The 24,443-nt window shown below is 37.7% G+C and overlaps 1 protein-coding gene across 2 annotated transcripts in view; it reads right to left on the reverse strand.

Annotated features, from left to right (window-relative positions):
• CDK14 (cyclin dependent kinase 14) overlaps positions 1 to 24,443 on the reverse strand; it is a 320,901-nt gene that overhangs the window by 163,333 nt on the left and 133,125 nt on the right. For both annotated transcript variants that reach the window (XM_082044834.1, XM_082044833.1), the window contains exons 6-7: positions 23,572 to 23,666; positions 8,888 to 8,950 (exon numbers count right to left, since the gene is read on the reverse strand). In XM_082044834.1, the coding sequence (XP_081900960.1) occupies positions 8,888 to 8,950; positions 23,572 to 23,666 (158 nt within the window). The remainder of the gene's footprint in view (positions 1 to 8,887; positions 8,951 to 23,571; positions 23,667 to 24,443) is intronic.

Consider the following 24,443-nt stretch of genomic DNA (forward strand, 5'->3'; position numbering starts at 1 on the left):
AAGAAGGATGCTGCCCAAGAGGACAAACTAATGAGGCCTGTGGGAGGCTTTTTAAAGTCTTTCCCTGATGGCGCAGAGGGATTTCTGAATGATTGCCTGCATCTGAGCTCCCTTGCTACATGTTGCATGGGGGAATAAAGGACGTGGCCCTAGATACAGAAGTAAAAAGCTACATGGAAACTTCTAGTCTATAGAAGATGCACAAAACTCTTGGCTCTGTTGTCTCCACAGCAAGAGACTGCAAATGGAGCTGAGCTAACCTGGACCAGGACTTCACATCAGTTCAGAAGAAAGCTGAAAGCAAGATTAGATTAATGTGCCAGCCCTTTAGCAAGCTCATATTGCTGTATTAGCATAGTTACTTTTGAAAAGTAGTAACCAATACTGCACAAGCTTTATTATCACTCATCACCGATAACACAAATGCTCCTGCTTGCTCTGTGTATCAAAGCACACCAGCTGGGTGTCACAGAAGCACCTGAATCCCCTTGTGTGCACTCAGCATCAATCAAAATAATATTCAATCTTAATAGGCCATCAAATCTAAAAATACCAGTATAAGAAACCCAACCCAGGACACCTCACCCCATGCTTGCAACCAGTGCACTTCTTCCAGAGGATCTTATAGGCTTCTGTGAATTATTGGGTAATACTTACAAAGGCAAAAGGAGGTAATAAATCCCTATAGTACTATCTCACAGCCTTGGAAATAACAACCGAACACAATGCTCAGTTATGTTTCAGTTTACTAGTTTTTTTGGGAGTTTTAGAGCTACTTGTTTTAAACCATCAACATCAGAAAAAAGTACCTGGTAATACATATTATCACAGAAGCAATGAGAAATGTCTCGCTGTGACTTCCGTTAACATGTCAAAAGCTCATCAAGCACAATGTTTTTTAACACTGTTGGTTTGCTATTCTTTGCACGCCTCCCAACCAGGATAATACCCATGAGGTAAAAGCCAACTTTCCACTTCTGACAGTGTCCTGGGGAAATACTGACCTTTTCTGGTCAAAGCTTTGTAGACTCTCTTGCTTAAATTGTCAAGAAGAAAAAAATTAATGAACAAAGTGTTGACTTGGGATTATATTGCATCTTTAGGAATAAAGGATCCTGTCTGAATAAAAATTTGTTAGCCATTTGAATCAGTATTATTTTCATGATCATAACAAGCTTTATTTCAATAAAAGGTTCTCCTATCCAATCTCTCTGGAACCGAGTTCTCTCCAACAAAAATTTTAAAATAATTCACTCCAAAATGCATTTATAAGGGCTTCTCACTTGTTTCTGCATTCCTTACACCAGAGTCTTATGAAAGCCAACATCATACAGAAATGCATTCAATACAGCCACTGGGAATGCATATCATATCATTACTTTAAAAAAAAAAAATACAGATTTTTCCACTTATTTGCAGCAAAACTGCAAAGCAAGGAGATTGGAAAGTGTTAATTTGTTAACTTTTATTCTCTTTGATGTTCTTTTAATCATTTTTTGCCCCCTCTGGGTACTACTAAAGTCATTTGCAATGAGGAAGGTGTGCTTAATTAAATGAGTGTAAAGACGCTCCTATATGATCAGTTATAGTCATCTGCTAGTGTTCAATAAGTGGAAGAGTCACTCAGGGTTTTTTTCTCCTGAATAGCAAAGAAAAAATATATTCCATTTGATTAAATCTCCTTCTCTACCTTTCCCCAGTTCACTTCCATGCTGCTCAGGGTAGCAATTGGTGCCTCACCAATTTTAGAGACACAGGAAAAAGTGTTTTCTTCATCCTTACTATATTTTTGTGGGGTTTTTTTGCCTTATGTGAACCATACGGATCACACAGACAATAAATTACACACACACACACACACAAAATAGATATGAAAGTGACATTCTTCTAGCATGAATTTTAACATACTGATAAAGATTCTGCATTTACTGTTCACAGTTGTGCATATTATCAAATCATTACTTAAAGTGACAAGACTGACATAGAGTGAAATGCTGATGCCATATTTAATGTCTGATAACTAAAAAGTCTAATTTAAATAATCAATTCTCAATGCCATGTGTAAAAGACGACCTTAATTTGGCATAACATTATTCTGCCTGCTGTACACCTGCTTGTTCGCTGAATAGGGAATGAAAAATAGCAACTTCTCAACCACATTAAACAGCATTGCGTCCTACTTAGCATATCTGTCGAAATATGTTTTTAATTCAACTCTACATAAGCAGCTTCCTTCATTTCAGTGAATAGGAAAGAGATTTCAAAAGCATGACATTACTTATCCAGTAACGACCGATAAAATTAAAAGGACCACCACAGCAGGTATTCACCTTAGAGTAAAAGAGTGTTTTCTCCAGACTCCAGTAAGGCAACATGATAGGTGAAACAAGACATGAAATTTCATCATCGCTGGATGTATTATCATGGTTTAATTGCCCAATTCCTGTATACCCAAGTCTATGGCAGTCAACCTTCTGGTCAGACACCTGTAGTTACACACAGGTGCTCACATGCCACAGCTTCCCCTACATCATATAATCACACATTTGTCACAGGTGGATGCAGGACTGGCCATGGGATTCAACGCACACCTCCCACAAAAAGGGAACACAAATCTACTGTCCATGCCACAGACATTTATACAATCACAGGATGGAAAGAAAATAGAAGCACACCAGGGAAGTCTACATTGATAACACAACTGTAACCTACAAATCATTTTTATCATACTTTTCCGATACTATGCTTTATTAGCAAGCATATGTTTTTATATCTTATTAATAATGAATGGAGCTACTGCTTAGCAAGAGCCAGTACGCAGTGCGCTGCTGCTGCCAGGGTTCAAGCAGCTGCACGTCAAATGCAGTAAAGCCTCACATGGATGGGACACAGGAGCTGCCTCATCCTGCCGCATTCTGAATGCTTCCCTACCCTGTGTGCTTCAGATTATCCTAAAGCTATAATCAGTCCGATGATGAATATTTACATTTACAAAAGACATCAGATGACAACTACCCTGTGGCTTTGACTCAGATTATTAATTTTCACATTAATCATTAAATGGCCAAATTATTCATCTGACAAAAAAAGATTCAACTTTAAAAACTGCAACTGTTAAGGAAAACGTTCACAGTACTGCAGTATGGAGAGGAATAAATGAATACCACAAGTGATTATGTGCCAGAGATTTCTGATAACATCAGATAACATTCACTGTATTTCAACATTTTCAATTCAACGTGCATTTCATGTTTGTTTAGGAGGCCAGTATTAAAATCTTGGTTTAATATATCCAATATTTTTATTATATCTGATTTGGGATTTGGGGCTTTGTTTGTTTGTTTTTTAACTGAGAGTGCTATAAAGTTGAGCGATCTCTTCTTAAGCATTTAGCACAGAAAAATCTTGCAGCATCCCATTATGCTTCAATAATTCCTATTAATTACATTTCTTTTAAACTATTTTTGTAGAAGGCTTAAGACTGAAACGTAAGCATATTTTTAATGGAGTTATTGGGCTGTCCTAGGAAACTATATCCAAATTCCACTCCACACTTTGCCACACACGTTTACCTGTCACCTGGAGAGTAAACTGTGTTCTCTGACCCAGAATTACAGCGACAAAACACATTTTCAAAGGTTGCGGTGGGCGTGGGGCTAAGTTGATTGAGGTGTGGCTTCAAAAATATCCATCAAGTATGCATAGAACACTGCTGTGTCCTGCTTCCTAGGCACAAGGAAGGCTCAGAACTGAGATGAGTGAGTCCTGAGGTCCTGAATGTGCCTGGGAGAAGGCTGAATATCGCTGTCCCATGTGTGCAAAGTTCAACAAGAGGGTCTGCCTATTTCTTGTTATCACTTTTTGGCCCTGGGAAGAGAAAATCTGCTCAGGGAGAAGAACAAATCAGAGCAGCAATAATAGATGGAATAAGAACAAACTGGAAGTTGCTTCTCCCACTGGTCACAGTAGATGACAGGAGCCTTCCAAATTGCCCAAAGTAAAAGATTTTGAGAGTGATTAAGAGATAAAGATAGTTTTTGTCTGGTTGACAAACCTTTTGTCATTCAGACTGGTGTTGCATGCATGGATTAAGGAATAGTGGGTCAGAGGCAAGTGTCTTTTTATTTTGTCAAGGTGTTTTTTTGAAGTTAAATATTCACACAAATCGGTATTACCTCTTAGACTGGAAGCAGAGGGAAAAAGGCAAGAGAGAAAATAATGAGGATGCTTTTCCCAAAAGACTACAGATATTTCAATGCAGCATCACTAATTAAAAAGCAAATCAGCTTTCATTAATAGATTTATTTTTAAGGCAGGAATGCAAACAAGCAATGCAGGCATGACTGATCCAAGCCTGTGCTCCACTTTTTCCACCAGTAATAGCAGTTACAGAAAACAGGCCCAACTATAAAACAAATGCATCAAAACATAAAGATGAACTTACTTGCATTTCTCAGAATGAAATAATATGGAGTAAAAGATGAAGTTAAAATAAAGATGATATTTCAAAGGTTAAAAGAAGTTTAAAACAGTTATATTTTTACAGAACATGCTGAAATGTACAAAAATGATACTTAAAAATTAAATTATGAATTTACAAAACAAAAGCTGTTTATGCACAGCTGCAACCAAAGGTACAGAAAAACCAAGAAGACAAGTGAAAAGGCTGGTAGAGATAACCCTGTACCAAACAGAAAGAAGCACAAATTGGAATGAAGGTCATAATAAAAAAAATTACTGGCAGGGTCAGTTTGCTGCTGTGACCATTAGAGTTCCTGTTTTAGGAAGCAATCCAGATGTTTCAACTGAGAGTCCAAGAAGGATGAACTATCTCTGAAGGCAGCAAGAGATGTAGAAAGAAAGCCAGGAGTGCAGACTTCAGCAGTCCAGGCCAAGAGGAACAGCACAGGGAGAGTCAGGAGCGAGTCTTGTACCTCAGTTTGCCACAGCCACATTTTAGAGCTTGACAAGCACTGCACGGTACACAACTACCCATCAACTCTTAGCTCCAACCGTGTGCAGGCTGCAGCAGTAACTTCCAACAGACACATAATTATATGTGAGGCCATGTACCTAAGATCTATTGCTTGCCTTCAGTTTTGGAAAAACTGAAAAAGACATCTTCAAAACTAGAGAAGATGAGGCTGTGCCCAGTAAATAGGGACTTACTGAACTTTTGTGTCCTGATCTCTAACTATAATACTGTACACAGTATATTAATATATAGTTATAAATAAATGTTAGATATGCAGGCTTGCTAATTACCAAGGATGTATACAATTGTGTATTTGGAGCCAACAAAGTTTGAAGAATCTATGTGTTGAAACAACTGCCTTCTGCCAATTTCCCTCCTAGCCGATAAAGCTGTTGCAGGTACCTGATCACATTTGTGTCATCAGGATACTTAGTTTAACATTCTCAGGGCCACGTATTTTAAAAAATAACTTAAAATAATAATGCCTCAGCCTCACACACAAATTCTTGGAAGGGTTTAACACCTAATGTTATTTGTAAGACTTGGGCCTCCACACATGAATTACAAAATTCTGAAATCATTATGTGTGAATACATATGTACCACGAAAAATGTTAAAGCTAATAGTTCAGGAAGCAATATTTTTTCTTTGCTTAAACATACTGTCCAAAGACTTCCACAACTGCCAAGTGAAACATCTGTCTTTATACTTCCACATACTTATAATATTCTTCTTACTCTTTATTTAAAATGTTTAAGTGACAGTGAATAGCCTGTTTGAATCCATAAAGAAAGGCAATGTCAAACACAACACCCAAGGGGACAGCAATATGTGTGTCCATCAAAGTAATCTGGATTTTATTCTATTTATGATTCTTCATCTAAAAGTAAGCCTGAGGGAACAAGCATTTTCTTTAGCTCGTAAATACAGAGAAAATTCAGAAATATAATTTGGCTGAAGATGTTCTATAGAAACAAAAGCTTTGCTTCTGCATTCCCATAAAGTACTGTTTCACAGGAACTACTGTATAATATTATTTGGAAAAAGAAAGATGTGTGATTATGTGGTTTTGTATTTATAATAACTGGCAACAAGCCAGAAAAGAATATTCACCAGTAGGCAATACTTTCCTCAAGAACAAAATTAAAAGGCGGGGGGCCTTCTGTCATACTGCGAGAGCATCAATGGCTTAATCCCACAGGTTAGCCCGAGAGAGCTGAGACTAATTTATTGCTACTGGAATATAATTGCTCAACTGGAAGTTTTTTAAAATGGATTTAGGGATCACATAACCAGTGATTCTGAACAAACACTGTCTAAAAGTCTGACTAAAAATGAAATTCCTGAAGGACCTCTAGCAAGAAGGGGCTGGCAGGGAAAGAGAGCTAATTAACATGGCTCAGCTCAACCCTCAAAAATCAGCTGAAACTCCAGACAGTCCACTCTGTCCAGAAGCTAAAACCAAAATAGGTGGCAAACACAATTACGTAAGTTGGAAATCTGAGTACGGCACAACAAAGCATTAAGATATTATGTAGTAACCATCTGATCTCCTCTGTGAGAAGAGAGCAGCGCAAGCTTTTAGTTTTGCATGCTGGTGAAGGTCTGAGAGCTGTTAGCATACGTGACTGGGTTCTGTTCTCTCTGCAATTCCTGTCTTCCCAGCTGAAGACATCACTCTGTTGAACCAAGCAGGTATTTTTCACTCAAAGCAGGTATTTAACTGAAAACTCCAGGTATGTCGATTCTGTTTTAAAATGATAGGAGCTCAAATCACCACGCTAGGTTTTAATTAAGTACTGCTGTGGATTAAAGCTAGCCTTTGCTGCTGGCCTGGCAAAAGCATCTACTAAATATTTATAATCCGTTTTCATTAATATTATTTAACAGAAAAAAAAAAAAAATTGTCCAATGGGATGCTTATGTTAGAAGAGTAGTTACATCTGCTCCAACTTCCCAACATTTTTTTCTCTTTTTTTACAGTTTCCTTTTTATTAATAATCCATCTGGACTTTAAAAAGCTTAAACTAGCAGTACACCAAGACTCTACACTTGGCTATTCAAAGAAATATTTCTAATGTGCCCATATGCGTCGGAAATGCTGCTGAACACTGTTGTTAGATGGTAAAAGACGCCACAGGAATACATGCGGCAAAATCTGAAAGGGAAATGCTGCTGCAGCTCCCTCCGCAGCTTCTGTTTTAGAAGACAGGTATCTCGGGATTTAAAGGAGTGATGTATTAGCAAGCCCAATTATCTGCGTATGCCTCTCCTCAAAGACAAGCTCACTGGCCCCTGATACGATCAAGAAAAAGAAGAGTTACGTGACTTATGATGTCTTCTCAGTGGGGAACAATTACAGCTACAATGACTGCTGCGTATTAGATCTTGAGCTATACAGCACTGCAGCCTTGGAGCAGGTCTTACAAATCTGAAGCAGCACGAAGAACTTTCAAAGCCAGTCTTAGCTTATCCCAAACCTCAGAGAGCCAAACGTAAAAGTATCCATGCAGGGAAATGAAATGTGAAGCCATTGTTTTAACAAGCACATTCAGCACATAAAACTCTGCTTGGGAAACTGAGCAGTGAAGACAGCTTGAAAGTTTTAGTGATTGAAAAGCGAATCTCACCTCACCCACCTTCAGCCGTTTCAAAGTGCCACTCTCACAGAGGCACCGTAAAGCTGGCACTGGGCCGAGACCTGGGGGCTACCCCTGTCTATGCTGCCAGAATGTCTGAGTGGCAGTCACACATTACAAGGATGCTGTCTTGCAACATACACATCACTGGGTTTTTTTTCTTTTCCAGTTTGGCCAAATATATGCAGTAGGGAAGAATTCTTCCAATTTGATGGCAGTGATTCTCATCTAAATTCATAGGTTGCAGATGCCACTTTTCAGTGAAAGAACACAGAAAATTAATCAATCTACACTGTACAATTAGTTGATGTACAACAATGACCAGCTATTGGAAAAAAAAGAAATTCTTTCCCTATTTTTAAATATTTTATTTTCTTAAACCAAACAGGCCTTCTGAGTTTTCCAGGAAAGAGAAATTTATTTCTTCCCATTAACTTCTCAATTTCAAGAAAATAAATACTGGAATAAAGCTCTCAGCATGACAAGTGAAGATTTAAACACTTCCAAGTGGAACAACAATGGGACTGATGTCAAAGTGCAAGACAAGTGTAACAAATATCATCCGGGTGATCTATACACACACGACACATTCTGCATGTCTGACTGGCTTCCATTTGATGCTAAAATCATCTGGCTGACTTCCCAGAAAGTAACTGGATCAAGTTTCTACCAATCTATCTTTCCATTAAATCCTGCTAATAAACTCCCTCCTTCCTGCATGATGATTCTCAGCATCTATCTTAGAAGGAAAAAATTTTTTAAAAGTGAGATCAGCTATGACAATGCTTCATCAAAATAAGTGAGCAAAAAGACTAGGGAAGATTTTATATGCTCATATAAAAACCAGTACATTCAGCTAATATAATTCATTACAGTTCCCTCAAGCTCAGTGAACCTACAATGACTTACCTGACCGAAGATCTAGAACTGACAGCCTAAAGTATGTATATTCAGGGGCTTTAGGGCAATATTGCCTTGTCTTAAGAGCAAATGTTTGAACAGAGAGGAGGGGTTACCAACACTGTAACAGTATTTACTCATATATTCTGGCTCGGAATCAATTTTACACACTTCAAAAGTTCTTTTGTGGGAATGTTCAAATACTGCCATTTAAAATTATTTTTAAAGAAAATAAATATTTTAAAATGTTCTCCATATGCCAATCATTTTCCCTTTAGCTAATAATCAGTTTCTATGAAACAACTAACAGGACATTTAGACAAAGTTACTGTTACTCCATTTGCCTTGAGTGTGTGTTCTTTTTGACTCTTACCTTCACATTTTCTGGATGGAGCCCTCCAGGGTGTTTGTCCATGTACTGACATAAATCAGTGTGCTAAAAGAAAGTCAGATGGAAAAAAGTATATTAATATCTGTATGACTGCAGCAATAAATATCCTTCTACTTAAAAATTGACAGAACAAATGGAAAATAAGGAGAATTTTCAGTCATGTGCACATATGCACACTTGTACCTTTACACTTCATTTTCTTTAACAACCTTGGCAACTTGACTGATATGAATATTCATCAAATATAAACTACATTTTTTCCTAACATCCTGTGTATGGTAAATTAGTTACTTGAATTTTAGTATAATTTTACACCTTGTAAGGACCATATTACCTTCAACAGCATAAAAGTAATACCTGAAAGGAAGAGGAGGAACCTAAAGGGAGAAGCTCAAATGCTACTCTAATTATTCACATTGAAACACTGCCTTTTAAATAGAATGTTATGGTGATTTTAGATTAAGATGGCTAATGGTTTAGAAAATAAATCTGAATTCAGTATGCATATCAGCATACTGAATGATAGTTTCCAGCTCAAAAAGAAGTGCATATTATGCACATGTACAGCTATTAATTACAGATACTTCAGAAAACATCTTCACTGAAGACTCAAAACAAAGTTTTCACTTCGTAGTTGCCTATATTCCCTGCAAATATACCATAAAATCTCTTCAGAAAATAAGCAGGCTTGCAATGTAGAAATTAACATTATTTTTAATTAATAAGTATTTATTGCTTTTACTATGGAAATACTATTTTCTCTGAATTTTTCTCTTGCATTTCTTCAGTTTTGTACCAGTCAGCAGCACGCCTTCAGTGAAGTGGCATGTTGCTTCTCTGATTCGCTTGCACAAGCCAGCTTCTGGAATTATGTTCAGAATAAACAAAGCAAAAATATGCACTAGATTAACCACCAAAAACTCAGAGCCTTCCACATCTGGTTTCTGAACACATCTGGTAAAAATCATCCAACATTCCTTGAAAAGCTACTTGGCAATACCTGCTTCACATACAGAACAGGCCAACTGAAATATAGGCAGTTTTCGAGGTGAGAGTTTTGGACAAGAGCTGCCTTCGACATAGCAGAATGGTTTCTCTGTGCAGTATTTCCCAGTCCAGGAGCCATTCTCTAGTGTTCTTTTTGCACAGTTTTATGAATACATAGGAAAGTTCACATCTCCTAAGACACATAAGTCATAAACTACGAAAACACCCTGTGCATGTAGAATTAACATTGCAATGACGTAAGATGCACTGGCTGATTAGGTTGTGCACTAGCACAACTTTTTTCAGGAATTCTTACACAGCTTCAAGAGGGTGAGTGCCCTGACTACAGGAAGCCAATCGTTTGACTCCCAAAATGACCCATGTGGGTATCACGAGCGCAGAGGATACACTAAATACAACACAAGAGAGCTTCTTCCAAAACACAGGTGACAGCAAGCAACACTTCAATTTATAGTTAACACACTAGTGAATGCATTTAAAAATAAAATTAAAAATTACACCTCATCCAGTGAACAGTTACTGTCAGTGAAGTACATTTTGCATGAAGTCTGTGTTTAGCTCAAAGACTTATTCCCAGCTTCTGTAAAACTTTTAGCCAATTCAGGTACATATTCCTCTTCTATTCTCCCAGTTAGTTTTCTGGGACTGTATCAACAAACCATGCCAAAAATGGACCAGTCATCCTTTAGTACACATCACCCAGTTGTCTTGTTTTACTGTATCAACACCAAGGAAACATACTGGAACAAAGTCATCTGCTAACCTTGTAATTTGTTTGGAAAACCTAGCAGGTTTGGTTTATTAACCCCAGCACAAGAGTCTGCCTCCAGCAAAATATCAGCTGAAATGTCATAACTGACTGGTGTCAAATAAGAAGTTGGGGAGAATTCCTTCATTTAAATGTGTTATCTGTTATTGAAGAGAAGTGCAGCCTGGTTCTCTTCTTTAACTTAAATACAAATCTTTGAATAGTGATAGCACCTGCAGCGCTTGGGAGAAGTTTAAAATAAAGCCTGAAATTTCACTTTAGAGGGTCCACCAGGACTACTTCCAAAGGTCCCATCCTTGACACCCTGGCACCCAAACTGTGCACTAGCCATACTTTTCTGTTCACCAAGCATCTTCTAAGAACATCCTCTTCAGAGTCACATAATTAGTAACAGCACTAAGTTGTCTTTTTATTTCCAATATACTTTTAATCACTTGGGAGGATAAACCCATTTTCTTCCACCTTTATTTCTGTTATTATTTGGACATATTTCCTCCATACATGAACATGAACTGTGATTATGTCTGTGTTACATGCCATTCACCTCTTCTTCCTACCCCAAGGACCAGGACTACTGGCAGCTCGATATAACCTTCTGCATCAGTAGTTCTCACTGTCAAAAACTGGCTGCTCACATCCGCCTAAAATTTAAAGTAAACAGTAATTTCTACAGAATCCTGGGATCCTAATATAGTCAAATGTGCAGCAGTCTTTTGGCATCTATTTTTTTTCTGTACACATGCTACAGATACAGAGAAACTTCTACTAAATTTTCATTTAGGCGATAAACAGAAATGCCAAGTCTTTTATGTTCAAATCTTTCAGGAACTTACCCTCATAAAATTAAGTTAGATTCTTTCTCACCGAAGCAACTAGACACTATGGTACCAACTGGGAAAGCAACTTTCTAAGTTACAGTATGTTGCTCCTCACTTAAGGAAAAGGAGGTAGAGGTAAAGCAAAGGCAGCACCAGCTGCTTTACTTTTCCCAAGGTAGGGACTCAGTGCACATTGAATTAAACATTAGTACAGCCAGGAAAGCTGACAGCGCTGTGGGGACAGCTAGTTCTAAACCTGTTTTCCCTTTTGACGGGCAAGTGTCTGCTCCGGTGCTTGTGTGCTCAATTGACATTGAAGAAGACAACTTGAATGCAAGTTTCAGGATAGCTTAAAAAACCAAACCAAACCAAACCAAACAAAAAAACAAAACAAAACAAAACAAAACAAAACCAAACCAAAAAAAAAAAAACAACAACAACAACAGAGGAAACTGGATGAAAGCAGTTTTCTAATGGTATTGCATGAAATTGGCATTATATAGATGACCAGAGTCTTTTCTTCATTTTGAGGTGGAAGGCAATGTGCTTTCCCAAGTAGAACAGGGGCTTCAGATACCGCATGCCATACTCTGACACTGGGGTCTTTGCTGTGGTTACCACCTTGACCTAATAAATTATATATCTTAAAGGAAAGTTCAAGATACAATTACATATTGGCAGTAACATACAACTATGCTGAAACAAGGTAGAAGACAAGAAACAAACTGACCAACACTCCTTTTACTGCCCTTTCTCCCCTGTCTCAGAGGACAAGGACACCTCAGAGGGAAGGGGGATACATTGGGAACATGGTGCAGAGACTTCCAAGTAATTGCAAATATCTGTCAGAGACATCCTGATCCCAGGTGGACCTGGCTAGATTGAGTCTGCTTCAAGCTAGCTTTTAACATCTGTGTCAGGCATGTTGTTAATCCCCAACACACATAAATCTCCACCAGTAATCTTATGCTGACAGAATGCATACTTTAGCTTGAATTCAAAATCCCATTCATTCCTGCTCTTAAAACTCTACCAGTTTACCCACATCTATATGTACAAATAGTCCATTAGCACTCATCTGTTCATAACGGCTACAAAAAAAACCCCATTAAATAGAGCTAAATCAAGTTTCCATAACAAAGAACCCAAAAGCTAAGGAAGTCCAGAATCAACAGGGTTTATCTAACCTCTTGTTTGCCAAAAAATGTATGTTATAGTAACTCTTTAAAGGCATAATGTGATCACATACTTTTTTTCCCTTCACAGGATCAGATATAATGCACAGAATAGGAGGGACTTGATTACAGAGCGGCTGTGTTTTTTTGGTTTGTTGTTGTGAGTTTTTTTGTGTTCTCACACAACTTGCAGTCTCTGGCTTATTTAGCACTCTGAAGGCAGAAATATTAATCTCACAGGCTTTCTTGCCCTGCTTATTGCTACGCTATTCGCATGCTTCAAAAACATAAAATAGTTTCATAGCAATCCAGGGGACATGTGGCACTTTTGCCTGTTATCAGGTAGGGAATTGTGGCAAAGAGAAAAAAAATTCTTAAGTATCATTGGTTTGGAAAACTCCGTTTACAGCACTTTGGTTTTGACTTTTCAGAGTATTTGGCACTATTTCACTTTCTGTGTTTCCACTGACCCCAGTTACAGCTGTGAGTGTATAACACTTTCGCAAAGGAGACTGAGAATCTCATGCTGAATAGAAAAAAAAGGTAATATCTGAATTGCAATGACAGCAATTTGTGATAACATCAGAAAATTGAGGTGATGATGACGATCTCCAATGTATAAGGGACAGAACCCAGTTCTCTACAGCAGTATTACCTGCCTTACCTTGAAATGATACTTTAAATGAGGCAGGAACTCCAGAAGACACCCTGGTTCCAACATCCACAAAAATAAGGAAAGTTCAGCAGTCACCACATGCATTCACCACACAGTTCTTCTGCAGAGCTGCACAACAGGCTCTTCCACAAGGAGGGTGAAAGCAGATTACATAAGCCTTCTTCACCTTGGCACCCTCCAATCTTAAGAATTTGACTTCACGACCTCACTAATACAGTATTTTATGCAAAATTCTTTATGCTTAAAGTGAACAATTTCATATTTCCTCCCACTACTGCCTCCCTCAGAAGCAATTGCACTTGCTCTGGGAATACAAGTATTCGAAGTTGTGAAAAACTAAAGACAAGTCTTTCAGAGGAGAGGAGGAATCTTCAAAGGTATAGTACTATAAGTACAAATGACAATTTTTCTTGACCAAATTTGGAGCAATTTGAAAGAGTAGCTTAATGCCAGCCACACCAAAAGGTCTACCCATTCTTAAAATCCCAAGCCCATGCTACAAGGTTTGAATATTCACAGTAAGGGTCCTTCAGCTACAGGTATAAGATATCTTGGCCATTTGGGCTGAAATTAAAAAAAAATACAGACAACTTGAAGCAGACTTTGGTGTCTTATTTCTTCAACTAGTTGCAGTTTACTTAATTATGCCAGAACATCATTGCCCCGGGGCTGTGACTTGACTTCAGAGTTTTGGCACACATAGCTCCACATCCTTGAGAAGGCTCTGTCAAGCCTTTGTGCTACCTTCTCTCAGCAGGTTAAAACACAAACCCTTTCCTCAGTGTAAATCCCAAGCAACCAGACCTCCACTAGGAAACTCTTGACCCTTCCTTGGGTTGATGGCATGAGTCAATGTCTCTTAGGACAGGGAAGAGAAAATTCCTGCTCCGCTATGCTAGTTCTATCATTCTCCAGTTTCCAGACTATAGTAGAAACACATCACGGAATGCCCAGCTTTGACAAGGAATTTTGAATATTTACCTCTGCGTGGTGGAGAAAAATGTCACAACTCCTGTATGTACACTAAAATGAAGGAGAGATTAAGCTACTTATCCAAAATAACTGCTCAGATTCTAAATAAAAATCAACAAAGGTGAACAAGAATTATTAAAAAACAAACAAACAAACAAACAAACACACCCAACACAGCATCAGGGGAAAAAAAAAAAAGGAAAGGGAAAACTCACACTTGGTCAGACTCTCTCTGTAATGTTTTTCACCCACTTCTCTCCCACACCATAAACTACCACGACAACACCACAAAAAGCTTGTTTCATTTACCTTATGAAATATTGTCCCCAAGCTCACATGAAAAAATGAATTGAGGTTTTCCTTTAAGGTTGTGGCAGTGTCTAAGTGTATGAAGGTCATTTCTATTCAGTCAGAGTCTGGTTTATGTTAGTAGACACATGAACATTTATGTTTGTGAGCATACTGTGTATAAGCATCTGCTGAAGGGAAAAGAATCCAGGCTTATATTTATACAGCTGAAGCAAGGTTTATATACACTGCATCCTACCTCTGGAAGAGGGAGGGTATGCAAACAGAAAAAAAGTGAGCTAAATGTTGATAGTTCAGACTCCTCCCTTCTCCCTTTGAAGAAGGAATTCCAATTATTAATAGATGAGTAAACCACAAGCTACAAATGTCCTCAGATACGCTCCGTGCTTCGCTTTAATGTCAACTATTTTGCTCAACTATCTTGCACAGAAATCAGAGGCTCTGCTACCAAACATAAACCTGTTCAGACAAAGGCCAGGATGTCTCCTTTCAAAGGCATGGCCAGTGACATGAAATGAGCTCTACTTCGCCAGCCCTTTTCCATAATAATAACTTGACTGTCATTCTCTTCTAATTAAATTAGTCATTTCTACTTCCCATGCAATACATTCTCTTTCCTTCCTCTTCCTTGGTCATGATAAATCTCCATGTGACTTAGCTGTCCCATAATTCTACCTAATTGGTTTCAGCTGTCATGTTTGAAGCTGAAATGCACGGAGAGCCTGGGGCTTGTGAATGGAACAGGAAGCATTTCCAACTGCATTCCCATCATGTAAAACCAGCAATGTGAAAGAACCCTTCCATTAAAACAAAAACGGGAGTATTTGGCTGCCGGCGATGCCATCATGCAGCAGACAGATTGTGCTGCTCCACCGAGGCAGCGAGGCTGCTGAGAGCCATTCTTCTCTGTTCAAAGGAGAGCACACATTATTTATGCCCTAGCAGTCTTACTGACTAAAATACTTTCCCTTTTGTCACCAACAAAATCGTAAACTGATAATATAATTTACCAATAAAAGCACAGGCAGCAGGAATATTTGAAGTGACAGGAGAACAAAGAGAAGTTAATTCTATTTAAATGGCATGTATTCTCCAACCTAAGCACTCTGCAGATTACTGTACCACGGTTTAAACTAATTTCATGTTGCTGGTATTTTCAAAAGTGTCATAGACCCTCATTTTCTAGTATTTCTATGGCTTTTTATAATTCAATCTTTCCCCCCTATGACACGACGCTGTGCCAGCCATGCTAACAAAAAATACCCTACAAGCTCTCAGGGTGATACCTAAGCCACTTCCAGAAAAAAGAGCAGAAGGCACCAGCAGCAGCTGGGCTTAGCAGCAGGGGAAAGATATATATTAGGAATTCAGGAAAGAAAAAAAAACATCCCACAAGACACCTTTAATGGAAACAATTTTGCTAACAGATGCTTCTAGGTGCTATTAGAAAATATACACTTATTGATTGATACAAAGTCTCTGTTGCACAGAGAACAATCTGTGCAAACAGCCTTTTCTTAGTAAATCAGGTTGAAGAGAGAGTAAACACGTAAATTAGTGAGATTATTTTAACCAAAGAACGACATCTCAGAAATCAGTAGGAATTTGTGTTCCGTGTACTCAAAACCTGGCAGCAGATCATCAGCTTGTGTAAACTGTGCTGGACTTTTAGTCCCTAAAGTCAACAACATTGGGACAATTTTTACAAGCTGAGCAAGTTGTAACACGTGCCCACACAGGTGTGTATGCACTTTTTCTTTAATTTGCTATGTCATTAGGTTTCCACAGCATTGACCATTATATACACTATATCCACATATACAAAAAATAAATAAATTTAAAGATACAAAAAATTTCTCATTAGTGCATGACAGACATCCCTACGCTCATGGTAATAGTACTCACTCCAGGACCACATAAGCAGAATGCAAACACGGCCGGGAGGCTGACGATCCATGTACAGCCACAATATGTTGAGCATCCACACCAACAGTGGTGCAGAATTAGCCGCGGATGTTACAGACATATGTACACAAGCTGAGATGCCACAAGAGCCTTTGCTATGGTAGTGTGCTGAGCTACAAAAAAATGCCACTTTCAAGGCAGGAAAAGAGCAGCGCAAACACTTTCTCTAAAAGCTTCAGCATCCTATGGTAGACCTCTCTTCACACCGTTTGAATGACTCTTTTCTGCCATACCTCCTAATCCCAACTGTCCATGCATGAGTGTTAAGATTAATAAAACTTTTATAGGGAAAATTGCATTCCAGAATGCAAGGTGCACAAAAGAAAAATGATGCTTTCATGAATTATATCCTCTTTACTCAAAGCAGCAGTAAAACGCAGAAAAATGAACAGACTTTTTTAACTTCCAAGTGTTGTCCCTGTTTATTACTCCAGCTTGATTCTTGATTCCCCTTATTCACCATTCCTTAATTATTTTTTCATATAATAAAACTATAAACATACTATAAAGGTATCTGTAATTACTGATATCTTCATTCTGACTCCATAATAATAATAATAATAATAATAATAATAATAATAATAATAATAATAATAATAATAATAATAATAATAATAATTATTATTATTATTATTATTATTATTATTATTATTATTATTATTATTATTATTATTTTGCCAGCATTGCTCACCTCGAGTTTCTGTTTTTAAAGATTTCCTAGATGTATTTTTTTATCAATATAATTAAATTAGTATGAAGCTGCATACTGCTAGTTCAGGAAAGAAAAATCTACTTTTAAAACTTAGAATTACGGCAATCATCACCCTCCAAACAGTCATTTTTTGGGTTGGTAGTTTGTTTTTCAGTCTGTACTGAATAAACCAGAGCTTCTTATTTTAAGAGGAATTACACAGCAGTTACAATGCACATTATTAAAGAATTTCACAAAAAAGTTTAATTAGATTGAACAGTCTCTAGTGCAAGTTGAGATACTGTCAGATTTCACCTCAGAGGGACTTGGACAAAGCCAGTTTATCACTGAAATTAAAAGATAAGGAAAGTGTGGGATGCCACCAGAATATTACTGATAGTAGAGCTGTCCAGAAATCTATAATATAGAAATAATACATTACTAAAAACCTTAAACTAGAAGGATTTTTTTTAAATTTTCTTTAAAGTAGTAAAATAAACTGACATTTTTTTCTTCACTCCCTGATACAGAAAGTAACAGTGCATTAACTTCACTGGAAGACTCCATGTATTCATGTTTAACTGATAAAGATTAAGATGCAGAAAGATACACAAAGAAAAGATCTAAAAAAAAAGACAAAATCATCAACTTAGGTGTATGTACTATCAATGACATGTCATTCTGCTGATTATTTGTCTAAACTGTTCTTAAGACTGCCAGTATCAAAGAAAACATCACCCCATTGTATCTTCTTCAGTGATTTACTATTATCACCATTGAAGAGGCATTCCTATAGTTTAAGCTTTCTCTTCCTTACTGCAATTTCAGATTTTCTTTTTTATCCTCTTTACCATTGACATGGAAATAGGTTACTGTCTTTCTTTATGATATATTTAAACATCTGTAGTCATCCCATCCTTTTTTTCCCCAACTCTGAACAGCCCTACTTTGACTTTTCCTCAGAAGCCTTTATTCTAGATATTTGCTCATTCTTAGTTTTTCCCTCCTCAGAGCTCCAGTTGATTCATGTTTTCTTTGTGAGTACAAATTTACCATTTCAGGTAGTGGCCTTACCTGCACTGAGTAGTGTGTTATCACTGCCCTATGCATCCTACTACATGTATGTGTTTTTAATGGACTACGATGACATTTCAAATTTTTGTCTGTAATTTCAGAAAAAAACTAATTGAGATCTGTCAGTAGGTAGAATATCTCATCTGATTTCCAGTGTACCATCTGTCAGCTCAACTCTGGATAATTTTTATGCTTTGATTTTATTGCGGGTTCTTTTAAACCCTTACATATTTTATTAATACTTAATAAAAAGAAGAATAAATAATAGATGCTAATTATTAGATGGTGAAAAGCACACTGCAAATCTAACCAATATCTGGTAAGGTTACAAAAAACATTAGTAAATTGTACAAAGAAAAGACATTCAGATACACACAACCTCGCCAACCTGTTGGACTGTAAATCTTGATTAATCTTATTAACACTTCTATTCACCAGCATGCACACTCTTTATGAAGTCTACACAACTCTTCTGAGATCCTGCAAAGTCAGGGTGATGAGGCAAGCTGAGTAACATCTTTCCTTCTCCTGCTAGACCTGTGTAAACTTCTCAGTCTAGCAGGAGTATTTTTATTTAAATTTAAATACAATTTCTCATTCCTTCTTTCCTGCTGATTCCCATGTCTGGCACCATCTTTACCTCTCGGCAAAGCACCAAGCAATTTCCTTCTGAAATCCCTTCTGAATCCCTACCTCCCAAAGCTGACTTTGTTTGTATTTCCAATCTATACTTGGACATCAGCAGCTCCTGGCTCTGATCTGATCATTAAAACTTGAAAAACAAGGCTTTCCCAAGAGTTGTATTCCTCTACTGCCTCATCTCTATGGTAGAGGATTTCCTTTCTCTCTGCTTCCCCTCAGACTTGTTCTGTCATCTTTTTGACTGCAATTTAAGTAGCGCAATTTGGGGCAAACCTGGGGCACAAGGCAGGGATTATACCAACAGGTGAATGGCTGCTTCTCCAGTCAAGGCAAATGGAAACTACCAAATTCAACTGCTCCCATGCTGGGAGCCCTCCATGGCTCCGCTCCTTCCCGGGGAGGAGGAAGCATATTCACAGCAAGCAGAGGTGTCTGCTAAGAGAGTGGCTGGAGGCATCTACAGAGCTTCACGAGCTTTCAGTCCTTGTTTACGTGGCTGGACAAGCACCTTGACCCCAAACAGGAAGAAAATTGCCCATGCAGCCTCCAAAAAAGTTTCACTATCAGTCAAGGATTAGAAGACCCCTCCTTCCTAATCGTGCCCAGTTTCCCTAATTTCCTCTAGGTATTAAGCACTGCTGAATGATTCCAGGGATCAGAGCTCAAAAGCAACCCTGGGACTACTGATTTTCAGTGCTCTCTCATGCACTAAAATAGTGTGGCTTTTTTTGTTTGTTTTCACAAACGAGCAGTGCCATCTTACCTTTAATTTCAACATGTTCCTGAATAAAACAAATAAAAACAGAAAAGCAGTAAGAGTGTTTGATCCAAATTATCAAAGGTTATAAGAAATTCAACATTTCCAATGCAAAAATAGTTGATCCTTATAGGTAATAACTGTTGACCATTTCCTTGCATAATACTTCTATAAGATGTCGTATGACAAATGCAATATCTCGGATTTTGAAACTTCAGATCTGTAACTCTTAAGTCTGATAAACAGTAAATATCTCAATTTCTAATTAGCATTAAAATGAGAAACACACACTAATTGTGTTTCTTACAGGAAACAGGAGGAAAATGTAACTAATGAACTTTATTAAGACAACTCATTGTATAACAACCTATTTAAGCTGCTGTAATGAAGCAATGAGAATTAAACTTTCTTCTTTAATGGAAAGTAATTTTTAAGAAGGACAAACATGCACAAAGATTAAAATAGGCAAGGTAATTGAAAATGTTTGTGTTTAAATTACACTATTAAATTAGGCTGGAGCTTTTTTACTGTTGAGGCAGACATAATATTACTCATTACTCATACTTCCAATTGTAAATGTATCTGTTCTTGTTGCAAATGTAGTCCGTAAATACTGAAAGCATAATGTAAAGTATTGCTATACAAGCTCACTTTAATATGCCAGGAATAGAACAAGTTGCAGGTTCATTTATTGACAATAACATAGTTACATAATTATGTATAATACTAAAAACCTCATTATCATTCTACTAAGCCTCTAGTAATATGTATTTGTTAGGATTGCCTTTCAGCAATTAAGTGTTTCTAAATAAAGTTGTCTTCCTCTTAAATAAACAAGTGAAGAAACAAATGGTAGCAGCTAATGATCACTTTAGAATGAACAGATGTGAACCCATCTTCAAAGATCTCTCAATATATCTGAGATCTCACCTGTAAAATCAATCATTTCCTTGGGCAAAGTTGGCTATATAGATAACACTTGCGCTACAGCTAGTGCACCCACAAAGTCACATTAACTAACACCTAAACAGACCCTGGAAACAAGGGGAACAAAACTTATGTGAACAGTCATACTCCTCCATTGAACTGTAAAGCTGAACTGACCTTTTCCTTTTGGAAGTTATTGCAGTCTCAGATACCATATGCAAAATGTGTCAAAATTTCACACTTTGTTTTCAGGTCTTGTTTAGCACATCCCAGTTAACTATACGGAAACCATTTTCTCTACCATTCACACATGAAAGACTATCAGCCCTTCAGGTTTTGTAAATGTGATTCCAAGCAGCTCATCCTCAAAACTCCTCAGGTAATGAGCAATGGCTGTCAGTCATCCAGTGGTGAAATTGAGCTCTCAGATCCCTTTTCAGTATGCTTGAATGACCAACAATAATCATAGCTGATGCAGGAGTAACCAAAGCATACGAAGAAATTATGCCCTACTAACAGGGTACTGTATATACTACACTATTTTCAATTTCTTTCATTCAAAAGGAGCAAGTCACCTTTCTCTTCTTCCACAGAAATACACAGCTTCACATCCACCATCAAAATGTTTATATGGAGAATGAACTGTCAGATAGAATTTTTAAAGATTGACTTTTCTTGCTTCTGGGGACCACCAAGGTTGAAGTTAAAAAGCTCTGTCATGTTGTCATCTGACAAACTTCCATACTAAAACAATTCTAACTTCAGGTATCCAGAGAATTTAATCACTGCCATGTTTCCTTTCAGAGGCTATTCTGCTTTCAGTTTTTAACTTATTACTGCAATGTATTTTGCAATGAAAGGTGCTACATGAAATTAAATTTCATTCTACTCCTAGGATAACCTCACAGGTTTCACCAGTATTAATTTCCCAGTGGACACCGACCCTTGAGATATTTGTAAGCATAAGTAAGATCCCCTCTCAGCCTTCTCTTCTCCAGGCTGAACAGACCCAGCTCTCTCAGCCTTTCTTAATAAGAAAAATGCTCCAGACCCCTACTCGTCACACTCTTCTTCATGCACCTCAGGATACCACTGGCCTTCTTGGCCCCAAGGGCACATTGCTGACTCCTGGTCAACCTGTTGTCCAGCAAGACTCCCAGGTCCTTCTCCACAAAACTGCTTTCCAGCAGGTTACCGCCTCACTTGTACTGGTGCATGGCATAGTTCCTGCCTAGGTACAGGACCCTACACTTGCCCTTATCGAATTTCAGCAGGTTCTACTGTGTCTGGTCCTCCAGCCTGTCCAGATCACTCTGAATGACAGCACAGCCTTCTGCTCTGTTAACCACTTCTCCAAGTTTTATATCATCAGCAAACTTGCTGAGGGTACACTCAGTCTCTTCATCCAGGTCGTTGATGAATAGGTTGAACAAGACTGGACAGGTCCCACACCTGTTTGCCAACTCCCTTGGTGACCAGGTGCCGCCTCATCAGCTCTAACTCAGGTTTCCTCAGTAGCTCCCAAACTCTTCCTACACCTGGGTAAGCACCACCCCATCAAGGTGAGAGGAGACATATGAAGACAGACAGGACTGAAATCTAGCAACACTGCAGGTAACAGATGTTATAAGCACGATGAAAGGAATTGCAAAAAGTATCGATGTAAAGTTATGCAGATGAGTCTGCAATGACCATTACATAAAATTAAATATCAAGGCTTTTCCTATGCTAATTCAGTGTATTAGTCGGGAACAGAAGAATAACCAATTTTAAGAAAAGTATTAAATTTTCATTAGTGTTCCTATACCTGATGTAAAAGTATGCATTGCATGCAATTGCCCTGCAGGCTCCTGTAGCTGAATACCCACATTATTACACTGCAGCATTTCTATGTAAACGGACAAGGTGAATGGCTTATCCAGACGTGACACTGTCTGCATTATCGTGTAAAAATTAAAGCATGCTCCCAAGAAACACAAAAACCAACTCCATCTGTCTTAAGCAGTGACATACTAAAACTAGTAATCACTGTACTTTTATAGACACAGTGTCTTACTGACTACAACAGAATACCAGATATTATACTGAAAGTCTAACCTTCTCTAAACTCACTTGTTTCTTTTAAATTACATGTTCTTAGACTTATCTGAGAAAAATGGGAGGTTAATTATGATAGCACATTGCATAATTCCACAGCTAAATGCTGAAGTAGTTCTACATAAATGCCATATGTTTGTCTTAGAAAAACTGAAAAGATTAATTATAACAGAAGGCCAAGCCCAAGACTTTGGAAAGTAATACTCTGAACACAATTAGATCATTACACTGTGTACTATGTAAATTGAAGTTTTGATTAGTAGGTAAAACACTAGTCATAGCAAAAAAAATAGTAATTCAAAATTCTAAACTGCATGCGCCAGATTTTTTACTCGCATTGCTTATAAAAAGACACTGCTCAAGTCAGTCACAACAAGAGCCATTTAAACTTTTTACATGCTTTTGATGAAGGAACTACCTGTTAAGCATATCGGTCCTGTTCTTCTTTGCCTGTTTCAAAGTTACCTGGTCACATCGTAAAGAAAAAGCTCTAATAAGCAAACTAGGAAGCAGAGTAAGGAACCAGTTTGAAAAGTCAACTGAACAGTATAAGGTCCTTCAAGAGCTCCAGCAGCCATTTCTCCATCTCTGAATCTGGTCTATTCCAGCCTTCTACTTTGAGCCCACTCCACTACAATGCATCATTTCTTATAGCCTCCTCTCTCCTGAAGAAAATAAAGGGTTATTGTGGCCTGATCCATAATAGATCACCAATCGTAAAGAGAGCTTTTCCATCAAATTCAATACACTCTGGAACATACCCAGAACATTAGTTATTTTACTCACCACATATTCAAACACAAGTGTCAAGGTCTCCTTGGTGTGAATGATGTCATGAAGCAGCACAATGTTGGCGTGTTTCAGTCCTTTCAAAAGAGAAGCTGAAAAGCAGAACATACATGTTATCTTAGAAAGGATCCAAATATTTTACATTGATTGGCTCTTCTTTTAGTGATCTAGATTTTTTTTTTTTGACATCTGAGTTTCATAAAGTGACAACCAATAGCTGTACTTTAGTATCTTCTATGTCCATGAGTTCCACACATTCAGTGTGTTTGAAGATCACTCCCGTTCAGTGCTATTTTCTCCACCTTGTTAGTCAAACTCAACCACACTTTAAGGTAAAATGAGCTGTGGCTAGACAGGCTTTACTTATGCAACCTCTTCTAAGCGAATCAATCACATCTGATCAACCAGACAGCAAGTTCACTTCTAAACTCAAAGACAGGTTTTTTGTCTCAGATAAAAGTCAACTTGTCTTTTCAAAATACCTTCTTTCCTATTCAACACAACAGAGCTGCTTTCTAAACAAAGTGCAGCCTCTCTCCTAATTAGTGTTTTATGCAATATTTCTCCTTTCTCTCAAACATAACACAGGTTGGATGGAATCAGTTGTATTAGCTCATGAGAATCAATACATGACATACTCTCACCATATTTTTTTAAGGCACTAGCACACATTTTCAGACTACTGACAAATAACTTATCTAGTGAACTTCCAGGTGACTTCCTTCCCTAAGTTTCTTTTATACCATAATTCATATTTAATGTTCATACCATATTATGTATTTAGTGTTCCACGAGATATGGCATATTTTAGCAATGCATGCTGATAAGCCACATGTTGTTACCAATGGCATTCTGTCACTGGTGCCTTG

The sequence above is a fragment of the Streptopelia decaocto genome (genome assembly GCF_964273445.1).
Source record: "Streptopelia decaocto genome assembly, chromosome: 2".
NCBI classification, from domain to species: domain Eukaryota; kingdom Metazoa; phylum Chordata; class Aves; order Columbiformes; family Columbidae; genus Streptopelia; species Streptopelia decaocto.